This window comes from Mus musculus, chromosome 11, assembly GCF_000001635.26.
Source record: "Mus musculus strain C57BL/6J chromosome 11, GRCm38.p6 C57BL/6J".
Classification (NCBI taxonomy): Eukaryota; Metazoa; Chordata; class Mammalia; order Rodentia; family Muridae; genus Mus; species Mus musculus.
This window is the reverse complement of record NC_000077.6, coordinates 3,654,147-3,670,544: the sequence shown is the minus strand read 5'-3', so window position 1 is coordinate 3,670,544 and position 16,398 is coordinate 3,654,147. Positions and strand designations below refer to the sequence as shown.

At 37.3% G+C, this 16,398-nt stretch overlaps 1 protein-coding gene across 5 annotated transcripts in view; it reads right to left on the bottom strand.

The window, feature by feature from the left end:
* The window catches only part of Morc2a (microrchidia 2A), a 41,289-nt gene that overhangs the window by 19,933 nt on the left and 4,958 nt on the right, over nt 1-16,398 (bottom strand). For 4 of the 5 annotated variants that reach the window (XM_011243775.3, XM_006514871.4, NM_001363202.1 and 1 more), the window contains 4 exons: nt 11,820-11,873; nt 8,682-8,716; nt 1,706-1,774; nt 1,126-1,216 (listed from right to left, as the gene is read on the bottom strand). In XM_011243775.3, the coding sequence (XP_011242077.1) occupies nt 1,126-1,216; nt 1,706-1,774; nt 8,682-8,716; nt 11,820-11,873 (249 nt within the window). Of the gene's footprint in view, nt 1-1,125; nt 1,217-1,705; nt 1,775-6,246; nt 6,395-8,681; nt 8,717-11,819; nt 11,874-16,398 lie in introns of those variants that run through there. The other variant, NM_198162.2, reaches the window with a different exon arrangement.

Genomic DNA, 16,398 nt, shown 5'->3' with positions numbered 1-16,398 from the left:
TATGATAATTTATAAGAAATCACAACTTTAGTGACTAAATGGCTGGATTAAGAACTGAACCTTTGTCTGACCAAAGTGAATTGGACAGTCACTTCCATTTTCTAATCAGAAAGATCTGGTTCATATCTTCACTCTGTGAGATATATCTTCATTCTGTGAGGAACACCTGTACACTCTTAGGCAAGTCAATTCACTCCTATACATCTCAATTTTTTTTCATTTGAGAATGTTAATAAAACCCACCTATCACAGGCTAAAATGATATCATCCATATGAAGTTTAGCACAGTACCTCCTGGCACATGGTTAAGTGCTTATTATTAACATTTGGTTCCTGTCCTGAGAAGAAATCAAAGCCCAGAAACCCTGGACACTTTGGAAGCACTCCCTTCTCCACACCCAAGGCACAATTCACTTAAGGCCCAATCAAGGCTGTTGACAGATCAAACCACAACCCTTTCTCAAATAAAACAACATGTTTCCACAGCAAGATTGGAACATGACTCATAATTCCACTTGCACAAACTCCAATTCCACTAAATCTTATTCCACTGAAAGGTATGTGTAGCTGGAAGTAAGTATTTCAGAAATAGAAATCCCTTTTCTCAGGGCTTTACTCCAAACCAGAACAACACATTCCAAGCACTAAACAATTGGAAACCAAGGTCTGAGGGATCAATAGATTGAAGGTATTAGATGGATCTCCTCTATCCTTGCAAGATGTCCACATAAGACAGTTAGCTCCAGGAGAAAAATCCTGTGTTTCTTGTATTCACTCTGGATCCCCCGTGCCTGGCATAAGCATACTGATAACTTTGTGAAGTGATTCCCTTGCCATCTCAGATATGCTCCAGCCCCAGAAGGGAACCACTCACACCCTCAACTACAGGATATAAATATTCAATAAGAGGAAAGAGATAGCTCAAGAGAATAATGTTTTAGATATTCATACTAATCAATATACTGAGCAATTTCAGCTAGACAGTTAACTACCCCCAATCACCACTCGTTTCTGACTCTCCTATTGCTTCAAATTAATAGTCCTAGAGGAACAAAAAGGAAGACAGCAAGAATCCACCATCTGATTTTTGTACCCAGCCCTATGCTAGGCTTCCAATATACGTACGATTTTAATCCATTGCCATACTGCCCAATTTGAGTGGACTCAGGAGTTCTTTTGGCTGACTTCCCAAACTGGATCACACTAGCAGCATCACCTCAAATGGTTAACAAGAGGGAAAAAAAATAGCATTACTTTCTCAGACCTCTCAAAATTAGCAATATGAATCAAGTTAAATACAAGCATGGCTGTACACCAGCAAAACCTCTCTCCACATAAGAAGGTAATCCTTGCTTGGCCCATCAATACCACCACAGTGTCCTGTGCTGTTATGAGAACATGGTTAAGAGTCTCAGAGGAAGAAGCCTCAGTAGTTATGGCTCCAGGATGTTGCACAAGCTGATAAATGCATTGTCAAGAGAAAGGTAATCTAACTGATTTCAGGTTGACATTCATGTTATCCAAACACCTCCCATGTTAGGACAAGACCTGGCAAACACACAGTGTAATTAAGCCTGAGATGTTGCAACAGGCTTTTCATTCCCCAGATGGATCTTCTAGCCACAAGAGTGAGGTCACAAAAAAGCAACTTTAATAGTAAATTGTTATGCTCCACAAAAGAAACAATCATCATATAACCACTTACTTGGATCCATTCCTGCTCCATCATCCAAAAAGCAAAGCATAAATCCTCCTCGAAGGTCCTCCCGCCTCTCTATAAAAGAAGAGGCCGCCATTACTCAGCTGTTACCACTAATAGGGCCACAGCCTAGATATAAACAAAAGGTGACCCAAAGTGAAGCCTGGTAAAAAGAGTTAGGTTAAATCTAGTTTCTTCTAAAAGTACTAAGCTAGTATGAGTTAAACTTTAGAGCCCTTGAGCTTGTTTGGTGCTTTCTAACTCACAACAAAGCTTCCAAGAATTTATTGGAAGGGGCCAGTATTGAACCACACTCAAGATCATCGAATATGCATATTTTTTATATGTGTACATCTTCTCTCTTTACATCTCTTTACATCTACCCAATGCCATGGATCTCAAGTCATTTAAGTAGTCTATTATGTACTATACCTCATCAACTTTTCAAACTCAACAGGATATCTTCCTTTGTGATTTAAGTTCGAGGTAACATTCAAATGATGATGCCAGATGGAGTCTGAGTACAATGGTGGCAGCTGCCACTACTGTGTTTATATATGATCACTACAGACTAAATGCAGATTGTGTCACATCCTTTCCTAGATACAAGCCCCTGAAAAAACTGATGATTTAAGACACAGGTTCTGGGCTAGACCTGCCAGGTCAGAACTACTGTCTTCTAACAGTTAAGATACACAGCAGCTGTGGCAGGGCTTCATGGCTAACAGGAAGGAGATATAACAGACAGTAGCCACCAGTAAGTAGATGAATATTTCCTTAGTAAGCGTCATATGCAGTGCCAAGTGGCAACTCATAGCAGGTCGTAATAATGGAGAAAAGACTCTCAAATAAGGAAAAAGACCATACCAAGTTTCAAGGTGCCCTTTAACTCAATGAAGTCTACATAAACAATGGAAATCAGATCGTAGAGATAAAACAGAGAAGGGAGTGAAGCAGAAGTAGAAGCAGGGATCCCAAACAAACCACTAACATCAATCTCCCCATTAGGGATGCTGTTCATGGGCCACTGCTCAGCACAAGAATAAAAGTTAATAAGAACAAAAGTCTACTAAAAAGGAGGAAGTCTGTGTAAAATAATCTAAGGTCAAGCCCAAGGCTACTTTGGAGCGCACTCCCTAAAGAGTCATGTTGTGCAATTATCTATCCTGACAAATCTGTTTTAAACGGGTTTTTTTTTGTCCTCGCCTCAGGGTGAAACTAAATGAGTCATGACTACCCTCTGCTAAATAGACAAACTAATGTAAATTAAAATACTATTTTAGATGGAACATAAACCACAGAGATTTTCAAGTATCACTCAATGTTCAGGAGGTTGAACCCTCACTAAAATGGCTCTTCAAAGTTCGCGAAGGCTGTCCCTGTTAGATCCTGGTAGATGAGAACATTCCTCCCTAAGGTAGTAAGTACCTCTTATCAAAATCTAGATAATCCAAGTGAAATGTGGCAAGGAGGAACAAGAGTTTTTATTGTTCCTGTCTTTAAAGTATTAAAAGTCTTCCAATTTCCCATCTATAAAAAGCAGTGTCACATGAAGACTGGAACTAGGTAAGGTACAGAGCATGATGGCAGCATTGTCTTAGCACCTGCCCAGAGATGTATATTATGCATACTAATGTATACTATGCTATAAAATTATGTGAAGACTGATTTAGGATTTAAAAACTGGAGCTAAATGCGTTTGAAAAGTCCCAAGACCACTGAAACTCCTTGAATAATTCAAGACGTTACTTTCTAGGCCCTTGTGCTAGGGTAAGACTGCCATATTATTTCAGCACAGCACTTCAACTGTGGGTTCAAATTCTCCTAGTTCAATTTATCTTAATTTTTTTTCCTATGGGGAGAGTGAATTTTTTTTTTTTGGTAAGTTTCTTCATTCGGCTTATAAGTACTGTCTGACCATAGAGCCTAGGTTGGCCTTGAACTCCCCACATAGCAGAGATGATTGGAATGATCCTCCTGCCTCTACCCTCAGAGGGCTGGGATTAATGGCATGTACCACAATGCCCAGCTTCTTACATTCATGACTGTCCCGAGGTCTGGTTATCTGTCTGTAGCCATCTTCAATCGGACATTAGGTTCCTAGAGCAAACGCTTCAAAGGCTCTGCACTTTTCCCAAAGCAAGTAAGAAGCACACTAAGCACTCGTTTATAATCTAATTTTCCTGGATTTACTTCTAAAATTTACCCAGTGAAGGTGGTAGAAGGGAACAAAGATGATCTTTTTTTTATAAGAACTCAAGCTATAGGGATGTGTTCCTTCAATATCACTTGAAGTAGAGGCTCATTTTTCTTAATCCTCTGGATAATAGTTTGAATATTCACTGTTTCTTTGAGAAGTAACTGTCAGCACTCCTACAAGCAAACTCAGCTATAGTTTGGAAAGACAGCACTATGTAGGAGCAATCATCATCTTGAAGTCTCTTACTATACTACTTTTTTCTTTTACTTTCATCTAAGACTAAAAAGCTAATTAGCATGTCCCTGTCTAAAACCAAAAACAAGTAACAATAACAAACCCAAAGTATTTCGACCACTTTGGCAGCCTTTTTAACAGAAGGCTTTCAGCAGGGCGTGGTGGCGCACCCCTTTAATCCCAGCACTTGGGAGGCAGAGGCAGGTGGATTTCTGAGTTCGAGGCCAGCCTGGTCTACAAAGTGAGTTCCAGGGCAGCCAAGGCTACACAGAGAAACCCTGTCTCGAAAAAAATAAAAAAATAAAACAGACAAACAAACACAGAAGGCTTCCAGAATTTTGGCAGGACACTAATATGTATTCTTTTCTCCAAATAATTTAGTCTATATACTTCATCTATCTAGAGAGTTTTCCTAATAATATAACACTAATGGTTCTATGTTTTATTCCCATTTATCAAGTGATTCCATGAAGGTTATCTGATAACTGTATGTTCCACATAAACTCAGACTTCCAAAAGCTAGACATGTTGCTCAAAATAAGACCAAAAACCTTTCAGATTTCAAAGAAGAGTGTCAATAAAATATATCACATTAAACAAAATGGATTTAAGAATGGATTTCAATTCTATTTTTCAAGGTTTTAATATCAAAATGACCCAAATGGGTGTTGCTATAAATACTGAATAGGCAGAAGAAAAAAAAAACCTACTTAAAAAGTAAATTAAAGGTCAATGATAATGACTATAAACTCTTTCATTGTTACCATCACTCTGGAAGAAAGATGACCTTAAAATATAACAGCAGAGCCAATGAAGTAAAACAGCAGAGGCTGCCACAGTGTCTAGTTTTAAGCCTAACACTTCAAAGAGATGGTCTATGATTTTCATTCCAGGTAATACCAAATGTAATCAAGTTGAATCCAGAAACGGAGAGCAAATTTGTGAGGGATTTTCTGCTTGGTTTAAAATGGGTGGACCCAGCTCTAGTCTAGACCTAGGAGGTGGAAGGGCACCTGACTTTGATCTGAATCTTGCAGCATAAACACACAACCTTCAACTTGGGCCACACCCTCTGCCCGGAAGCCTACATAAGGACTTGGAAGACAGAGCGTTTGCTGCCTTTTGCCCTGACTAATGCAAATTTTGGTAGCAGAAGTAGTTCTAGAACAACAGAAGTGTATGGATGAATCTTATAAGTATCTGTAACTGGCTTTTCAATGAATCAGCAGCTACAATGATCAAAGCCTCTGCAGCTCCCTGTCTTCCAGGAGGTGGCAGACTAAAAGCTCATGGCATGAACTATATTACAAACCTATGGAGTTAATGCATTTGACTATATTGATTAAGGAACTGCGAGTAGTAATAGATTTAGTGACCCTATATATAAAACGATGACAGTTTGGGGGAAGTAAGGAAAATGATAATGCTGGTTGGTTATGCAATTTATCTATGGATTAACTGACAAAAGACAGGGATGAGCTCCATGATAAAATCAGCCAACTTCTAGCATCTCAGAATATGGTGAAGGACAAAAAAGAACTTAGTGATAAAAACTGACAGATGTGCATCAACAGCCTAAAAGTTTTAAGTATGCCCTAGAAGGGAATCTTCTGTCCAGAAGCCACAGAGCTCAAGTTATGGAAATCAAACTGAAGCCCTCCTTATAGAGTTGGCAAAAACAGCAAAAACTCAAGTCCCAGTCTCAGAAGGTGTCCACAGTTAAAGGAAGGCACTGATTGGTAGAGAATGGGAGCCTGTAACTTCAGACTGGGATGTGTGAGAGGGTCCTAGAGAAGCTGAGAACACTGAACCTTCCAATTCTCAAGGGTTTTTTTCACTTGAAGTAGTTCTCTCAGCCTCACTCCTTAATACTGCCTTTTCACCCTTGACTGGGAAAATTAATCCCTTATTGACTGCTAAACCAGCAGTGACTTTCTCTGCAGGAGAAATAGCTAAATGTATGGTTGTTCATTGATTCATAGGCTGTAGCAAATGGACTGGCTGGATGATCAGGAACTTGAAAAGAGCATGATTGTAAAGCTGGTGAGAAAGACATCAGGGGAAGAAGTATATGAGTAGATCTCCAAATGACAAATTATATGAAGATACTCACCATTCAACAAGTGACCTGGCTACAGCCACTGCTGAGTGCCAGATCTGCCAACCACAGAGATCAACACTGAGGCTCAGATACGGCATCATCTCTGGTGTGACTAGAAACAGTGACCTGGTGCCAGGTTGACCATATTGGACCATTTCCTCTGTGGAATAGACAACTTTGTTTCGTACTCTGTACTAAAGTAGATATTTATTCTGGTTATGGATTTGCCTTTTCCACACATAATGGTTCTGTCAAAACTACCTTCCATGGACTTAGAGAAAGGCCTTACCCACCATCATGGTATTCCACACAGTATTGCTTCTGCTCTAGGAATCCACTTCAGAGCGAGAAGGGCAGCAGTGGGCCCACAACCATGGAACCCACTGGTCTTACCATGTTCCTACAATACTGATGGAATGGCCTTTGGAAGACAGGGTTGCACTGACAATTAAGTGTCAACAGCCTGGAAGGCTGTGGCAATGTTTCTAGAAGGAGGTATATGCTTTGAATCCGTGTCCAATATAAGGTACAGTTTCTCCCACTGCCAGAAACCATGCGTGCCGGAATCAAGGGGTGAAAAGAGAATAATAGTTCCACTCACTATCACCACTAGTGAACCTACTATGAAAAATTTTGTCTCTTATTCTTGCAACCCTAAGTTCTGCTGACATAGAAGTTTTGGTTTCAGAATGGGGAATGTCTCTACCAGGAGACAAAACAAACATGCCAGTGAAGCTCAGACTTCCTCCTGGCCACTTTGGGCTTCTAATGCCTTTAAACCAACAGGCTAAAAAAATAAAATAAAATAACATTGTTATGCGGGATAATTGATACTAATTACCATGGGGGAGATTGAATTGCTTCTGCACAATGGAGTTAAGAAGAATTGTGTCTGGAGTGCAGAAGATCTTTTAGGGTGTCACTTGGTGCTACCAGGTCCTGTGATTAAGTCAATGGGAAATAACAACAGCTTAATCCAAGTACAGGTCCTTCAGGAACTAAGATGTGGGTCACTCCTCCAAGGGGCGGGGAGGGGGACAAGACCCAATAAGGTGCTTGACAGGGGTAGAATAGAATGGGTAGTAGAAAAAGGTAGTTATAAATACCAGTTAAGGCCACATGGCCAATTATAGGAATGAAAATTATAATTGGCATAACTGTTTTTATATTTTGTTAAGAATGTTTTTGTACAGATATGTATGTTTTCTTTCAATTTCTTTATCATGCAATATAACATCAAGTAAGAAATATCAATGATTATATTTAAGCTTGAGATACTAAAACAATGTCCCCCAAGGGACATCTCCACCTATTCTAAATTTATGACTTTGAGGTTTTACAAGGGATAGTTATATCATTTTAGGTGTAATTATGACCTTGTTAAATATATAATATGCTTGTAATTATATGTGGGATAGTTATGATTTAGGCATTATTATGACCTGGTTATTGGTTTCATTTGTAAATTAACCACAACATAAAGAGAGATGATTTTGTGACAAGTTGACAAGGGTGGATTTGTGATGGCAGTTTTTGATTGTCAACTTGACTACATCTGGAATTAACTGGAATTCAGAAATAGAGGTCACACCTGTGGGGGATTTTCTGCTTAGTCTGAAGTGGGTAGATCCACTTCTAGTCCAGACCTTTGAGGTAGAAAGGCACATGAATTTGACCTGGATTTTGAGCAGGAACATACACCTTTAATTTGGGCCATGCCTTCTGCTGGAAGCCTATATAAGGCTATGGAAGACAGAAGCTTTTGTTCTTTACCTGTTTGCTCTCAGCTTGCTAGCACAACCGTTCCCTCACTGCCATTAAAACCTACCTCTTTAGGATTCCAGTGTATACTGAAGACTAGCTAAGCCTTGTGGACTGAGTGACTACTAGATTCATGGACTTTTCTTCCACTCACAGCCAGCCATTGTTGGACTGGATTGCTGGATGACGGGAACCCAATTAGAGTTAGAGTTGCAGCCTCTAAGTCATTCTAAAACACCCTTGTGTGTATGTACACATACATATATAAATTATATATAATATATATTATTCATTCTATTAATTTCTATTACTCTAGAGAACCCTAATACATGGTCTCAACATCTCTATAAACCAATTACAAGCCATTTCTGCCTCATCAGCAACTTTTCAGGGAGGAATCTCGTCTATCAAGAGTAGTGAGGAATTAATTCCAACAATATCTTGCCTTCCAGAAAGATGAGAAATACTGGGTCATTTTACTTCCCACTATTCTGTTCCACTACCCTCATAAATCTCCTAGGTTCTAAGACATATATATGATCAGAACTGCCCCATTCCCATCTAGAACATGAAGAAATTCTGCCATCTCCAGGCTGCAGAAACCACTTACTTCTTAAGTACAGTAAAAAAAAGAAAAAATTAATAAAAAGAAAGTTTAGTAAAATAAGGTCTAAAGTCTGGCTTACCAGCATAAATGTCTATTCTGGTAGCATCAGCATCTCTGCAAAATTAAAGGGAGAAAAAAAACCTTTGAGATACAAATGAGAATATGAAGTATTAATCAGCAAAATGCATAGTGCAATACATACTATTTTGAATTATTCAGCTATAGGAAAGCCTGTTTTGTTTTGTTTTTTTTTTAAAACTTGATCACACAATTTCCCTGACATGTGTATGAACTATTTCAAGCACTCCAAATTATTTAGGATACATGACACACAGGACCTGGATACATTAAGAGTTTCATACATCCTAGTATCTCCTTGTTCAATATGTAGCCAAGAAAGACTCTGAATTTCAGATCTTCCTGCTTCAACCTCCTAAGCACTGAGAATACAAGTGTGCACTACCATACTTAGTTTACACAGTGCTAGAGATAAAACACAGGATTTATGCATGTTAGTATACATTCTATAACTTGCACTACATGCTCAACCACCCTGGATATATTCTTTAAAGGTTCATTTCACTGTAAAAATTGTTCATTAAGAATATTATATATGTATATGTACATGTGCATGTAACATGTTCATATATGTGTGAATGTACCTGGGCATGTGAAGTATGCATGTGAAGACCAATGTCCTCTTCTCATTGCTCTCCACTTTTCCTTCTTTTTACATGTATTTAACGTGGTGTGTGCTCGTGTGCATGGTCATGGAGCACATGCAGTCAGAGAACAATTTGGAAGAGTTGGTTCTCTCCTTCTACCATGTGTATTCAAAATGGTCATCAGCTTAGCAGCAGACTGAGCCATTTTACTGAGCCTTCTACCTTATTTTTACTGAACATGGATCCTGAAGACTCAATTAAACTGGCTAGCCAGCAAGTATCAAAGAGTTTTCTCCTTTCCTTGTCCTCAAGCATTGGACTTACAAGATGCACTCTTAGGCCAGGCTTTTAAGAGTGTTGGGGACTCAGGTCTCATTCTTGAATGGCAGCCATGCCCACAGCTCACACAAGTGCACACATGCACACACACACACACAAACCAAGATCAAATATTTGTTTCCTTCACTCACTTTACTGCAATCATAAAAAGATGTTCCAACATGTATTTTTTCATTCTTCCCAACATTGAAAAGGTATAACCCACCACAGACCCATGAAAAATTAGGTCTCATGACAAACACTTCAATAAACAAATCAGTTCCTCAGCCCACAATCTTATCTTCCCTAATCTTAAAAGAAATCTCATTAGATTCCAGCAATCAGTTGAAGTCAGACAAATTTGTCATAAATAATCTCTTTAAAGGCCTGGAATTATATTAGTATACTTCTATTAAGTACAGACAAAGACAGGCACATTTTCATTGGTTTTAAATGAAAAAAAAAATTCCACTAAAAATTCACACAGCTCTGGAGACATAGATCAGTGGTAGAGTATATGCTTAGCACATGTAAGGTTTGGGTTCAATCCTAGCACCAAAACCATAAAACAAAAAAGATATACATATCTGCATATGTACCTATTCTCAAAGGCATAAATGTGTTTTAACATATGAGGGTGAGGAACTGAGAACGTAGTTCAGTTGGTATGGAGGGACAAAATACTGGGCTTGATCCCTAGCCTGAGATTGGACATAGTGACGTGGGCCTCAGAACTGAGAAATCCCAGTGCTCAGACGGCAGAAACAGGAGAATTCAAAGTTTAAGGCCATCCTTAACAACACACGAAATCTGAAGCCCAGTATCTCAAAAACTTATCTGCCATAGTTAAACAGCAGAGTTCCACTAAATTAATAAGCAGCGATTTCAAACATAATTCCATTCAGTTACATTTTTTAATTGAATGGGAAAATTATAAAGTAATCAGAATTAAAACAAAATGGGAATTTTGTAGTTAAACAATGTGCCATCTAGTAATTTCCATAAGCTGGTAACAAACATATAGTAGCAAAAGCAAAATAAAAAAGTATGATAACACATATCTATAATGTCAACACTCAAGAGACTGAGGCACAAGGATCTTATGCTGTAGAGTAAGACCTGTCTCAATAAAACAAACAACAAGTACTAACAGTATATGTCAGCTGAACAGACATTAGGAATTGTAAGCTCACTCACTAACTGCAGATGTTTCAAATTCTACTATCAACCATTATCCTCTTCCTCCTTCAGTAAATTATCCCAGCACTTGGGAGGCAGAGGCAGGCCATTTCTGAGTTCAAGGCCAGCCTGGTCTACAGAGTGAGTTCCAGGACAGCCAGGACTACACAGAGAAACCCTGTCTCGAAAAAAACAAAAAAAAAACAAAAAAAAAAACCAAAAAAAACAAAAATAAAAAAACTAAAGTCAATAAATAATATATCTGAGTTTTAGTTTACATTCAATAAAACTTAAGATGATATTTTCATAATATAACTATAAATAGAACTAGTCTTTGTGAACAAACCCCAACTTTTATTTGGTCTTATACAGTAATATGTATATTCTTTAAACACTAGAAAAAAAAATATGTGAATGCTGAAACATGATTCCTTCCAAACACTGATGCTAACAATGGAAGATACTAGACCATGCATAGTAGCACACAGCACATGAGAGGAAGAGATCAGAGGAGCTCTGTAAATTCAGTCACCCTGGTCTATCTACACAGTGAGTACCAGGCAGAGTTACACAGTGAGGTCCTGTCTCAAAATGACCAACAAAAAATTCACAGTGGAAAATGATTAAAGAACATCCACTTGCAATAAAAACATGTATTTGGGAGAAGATGTAAAACTCTGGCATAGTTTTAAAGGCATTCAGTGGCATAGCGTCTTAGCAGCACAAATTAATGTTATAACCTATGTGTCCCATCAGTTTGAATCTCCTATCTTAATTCCCTAGTTATCACAATTATCACGCTCTAATACACAAGGGAGAGTGGTTTGGAAGTGGTTAGTTCCCTATCTTTAGGTTAGATCACAAAGAGCAATGAATGCATTTAAGGAAATCAAGAAAAGTGTCAATTACTGTGCTAATAAAAATACTTCTGCTAACAAGTCTCTCAGGAGTTACAACAACAAAAAAAATGTCTTTCTCTTAAGTCCTCTGAGAGCAAAGGTACTGATAATCCATAGTTTCCACTCTAAGCAATTACAGGCTGGAAGACTACATACCTTGCATTATCAACCAGTTCAGCAAGAGCACCAAATAAGAATTCATGAGTGGTTCTGAAACAATAAATTTTAAGAGTCAACAAAAGTATTATGAACTGAACATGAGTCTTAAAGTTATAAAACATTTAAGAGGTTTTAGAAAAAAAATCTCAAATCCCCATATGCATTACTAAATTCAAACTTCTCCATAACACAAGCCTTTGTAGAGCTAATTCTTCTCAAATCAACTCCTGCCATTTGCTAGAAATATTTATTCTATTTTTAATTAAAAAGTCCACCTTAAAGAATCTTTAAATTAATACATGCACTGTTAAAAGTAGTGATAGTCTTCCTAAGGGGGAAAATGACTATATTTTATCATTTAATTGCTTTAAGCACCTGTCAGTTTCTACACAGAAGGAATTAGAAATATATAATCCTAGCAGTAAATAAATATCTTGAATTCTGAAAAGATATGACTACTAAACCCAAACTTTCAGAAGCTTCCAGGAGATAACCACTGAAGTCTCTATTTAAGACTTGGTTTTACCCAACATCTGAGGAAGTCAAAAATAAGTATTTGTGTTTAAAAGCTGCCCAAGAGGATTAGTTTTCTCTTTTCACTCGTACAGATCACACTCAGGCATTTATAAAACACACCGCTAAAAGGTATGATCAATTTTCCCTGTCTTAATTCATGTCTTTTTTTTTAGGATTTATTATTATAAATAAGTATACTGTAGCTGACTTCAGACACACCAGAAGAGGGCGTCAGATCTCATTATGGATGGTTGTGAGCCACCATGTGGTTGCTGGGATTTGAACTTCAGAAAAGCAGTCAGTGCTCTTAACCGCTGAGCCATCTCACCAGCCCTTCATGTATTTTCTTATAATAGTCTTCATTAAACATAAAGAAGAACAGGTCCACAAAGAACCATCCAGAAAACCAGCTTTACTTTCAAAGGAAATAGAAAAGTAGTAACAGACACAAACCATAATCAATTTTCATAAATTATTCTTGCTTTTTCAGTTTCAGTCAATAGTCAAGATAACATTTTCTAAAAAATTTAGATTAAAATATCGCACTAATACATAGCATTTAAGATCTTGGATCACTTATATAGTGGTCTAAACAAACTATAAACCACTAGTTTATAAAATCTCCTAACTGAACTATCTAGGAAAACTGATTTATGTTGCTGGGCAGTGGTGGCACACGCCTTTAATCCCAGCATTTGGGAGGCAGAGGCAGGCGGATTTCTGAGTTCGAGGCCAGCCTGGTCTACAAAGTGAGTTCCAGGACAGCCAGGGCTACACAGAGAAACCCTGTCTAGAAAAACCAAAAAAAAAACAAACAAACAAACAAAAAAAAAAACAACTGAAAAAAAAAAGAATTTTAATAAGAAATTTTCTCTCCTAAGTTCAGTAAATATACGTGTTGTTAATTCAGGCAGTAGAACCTAGAGATATGTTGTAGCAAGATACAGACTTTTTTTAATTACCATCACTTATGGAATGAAGTTCAAGTTCTTCTGGCTAAAATCCAAATGCTGAGTATTTGACCTGGAAAAAATTAAATTTCTAAAAGAAACCTTGCCTTTAAAAGTCATCTTTTTATTATAAATAAGTGTCTACAAGTTATGGTACCAATGCCCATATTTCCACAAGCCTGTAATCTCTTTGTATTGTTCAAGACATAGTAATATGATGAACTCAAGGTCTGCCTAGACTGTGTATGTAGCAAGATCAACCTAGAAACAGAGGCTGTGGCTCAGTTTCTGAGCACTTGCCTGGGTTAGATCCCTAGTACGGCAAAAAAGTCGATCTATAGCCAGACATTATAGCACACAACTGTAATTCCATAGGGCCAAGGGAGGACAATGACAAGTTTTAGGCAAGCACAGGCTGTATAGCTAGATCCTATCTTTACAACAAAATTATTAAGAGGGGACTCTAGCTTTGAGCACTAGCTATAACCTGTCTTCTCTGAGGTGCAATTGTTGCTAATTGAATTATCCCAATACCTTACCACGATGACTTGAAATATAGTCAGCATTGACAATTCCTGATAGTCTCTATAGAGACTCAAATTATTTTTTAAAAGAAGACTCAAATATTTGTTTTCAAGTTTTCAGTCATCTATATTCCTGATTGATGTAAACCAGAAAATTATATCAAATTAGTTTCCTATACAATCCAAAATGGATATGTAGAAATATAAAATAGCCAATTCTATTTTTAACAATTTTCATTTATTTAAACACAAACATGTTTTTCATATCCGTCAATGAATCTCAAAAAAATTACCCCCTGGAGTATAGTAATAAGACACATCAGAATATACTACCACTTCCCTTATAAAATAGAGCTCAAATTTTTCTGTCTTAAGAAAAATTATATTTCTGGGCTGGGGAATATAGCTCAGTTGGTAGGGTAGATACTTGACTAACATGTACAACATAAAACTAGGTATGATGGCAAATGCCCATAACTCAGAAGTAAAGGCAAAAAGATAACAAGGTCAAAGTCAGCCTTGGCTACTTACCAAATTCAAGGTCAGCCTGGACTATGTGAGACCTTGTCTCAAAACAAAGAAAAAAGAAAAAGAAAAAGAAAAACATTTCTGTCCTTTAAATGTAAAACTGTAAGTAAGAATTATGGGGAAAATTATAACACCCCTTTCCACAAGAACAAAAAAATACCATAAGCACTATGTCCAATTGTTTCATATAAAAACGAGACATTTAGAATCCAGTAAATGGCTATTAAAAAGGCAAGCATAAAGCACATCTGTCTAAAATTTCACTGTACTCTATGCAAAGTTTAGAAATGTGTATTGTACACAAACTCTAAGGAAAAAAAAAATCCCCAAATTTCGTTGCTACCAGTAACAGCAGTATTTTATACATGTGTATTTCAGATAAGCTAATCGACATTAAAACACTGCTAAGGAGTATTTTTGTATAGTAATACATATCGTTAAAGGACCTTGGTGTTCTTGGTAAAGTCAGAAGCAATACTCAGAATCAGGGCTGAAGAGATGGCTCAGCAGGTAAAAGCACTGACTGCTCTTCTAAAGGTCCTGAGTTCAAATCCCAGCACCATATGGTGGCTCACAACCATCCATAAGAGACCTGACGCCCACTTCTGGCGCATCTAAAGATAACTAGAGTGTACTTATTCATAATAATAAATAAATCTTTGGGCTGGAGCAAGCAGGGCCAACCAGAGCGAGCAGGGTTGACCGGAGCCCAACAATCACATGAAGACTCACAACCACCTGTACAGCTACAATGTACTCATATACATAAATAAATAAATCTTTTTTAAAAAAAACCCACAATACTCAGAATCTCAAATGACAGAAGGAGCCTATAAATGCTGAAGCCATTGTTCCAAATATTTCTTAAAAATCATTAGAACACACAAAAATGCAAGTTTCCTTTTTTTGCCAAATATTCAAAGGGTACCCTGTAGCTAGCATTTTAAGAAGACATAATATTTTTAAAAATAAAAATGGCTGTAGACAGCTTTAATCCCAGCACTCAGAAGGCAGAGGCAGGTGGATCTCTGAGTTTGGCCTAGTTTGCATAGTAACTTCTAGGATAGCTGAGAATACACAGAAAGACCCTGTCCCAAAAAAAGAAACAAAGAAACAAAAACCACACACACACAAAAAGCCAGAAACAAAAATAAAAAACAAAAAAACCCTTCTTTACAGACCTAAGTTTCATTTGCACATTATCCAAAGTCAACTAATTGTTTAAACACAAAGGCTTTGTATAAACTAATACTTTCAATCATGATTTAACACTTGTGACCCAGAAGAAACTCAGCATTTCCAACAACAAACTCACATTTTGCTTTTTATGTAAAGAAAATGATTTCTCAGGTTGATTAGTCAACCTGAATTTAAACCAAAAAGTTATCCACAAGTTCAAAGCCATGAAAATTTTTGCTGAGTTTTTTAATTAGTTGACAATAGTTAATTGCCTTGACTGGTAGAAAATAAAGCTAGTGGCACACACCTTTAATCCCAGCACTAGAGAAACAAAGAAAAGCATGAATCTCTGTGACTTCCATCTAAGACAGCCAGAACTATAGTGAGACCGTGTCTCAAAAGAAAAGAAAAAAAAAAGGGAAAGAAGAGGAGGCAGCAGCAGTGTTGGTGACTGAGAAATTCTGGAATCATTTTATATTCAAATAGTGTGTGTATATACACAAATACAAATATATGGTCAACCTCTATTTCAGCAGGCTTATAAGTCATATGAAATATAGAAATCTCCGACTTGATTAGGTCCCTGCACATTCATTTCTCACACTGTTACAACTACCCAAAAATATCATATGCCAAGTCACAGAATGTTCCAAGAGTAATAGACATAAAAAACCTGTCATCTTGGTTCAGTGGTTAAGAGCACTGACTGCTCTTCCAGAAGACCTGAGTTCAATTCCCAGCAACCACATGGTGGCTCAACCATCTGTAATGGGATCAGATGCCCTCTTCTGGTGTGTCTGAAGACAGCTACCATGTATTCATATACATAAAATAAATAAAACTATTTTTAAAAACCTGTCATTTGAAATTAAACATTAT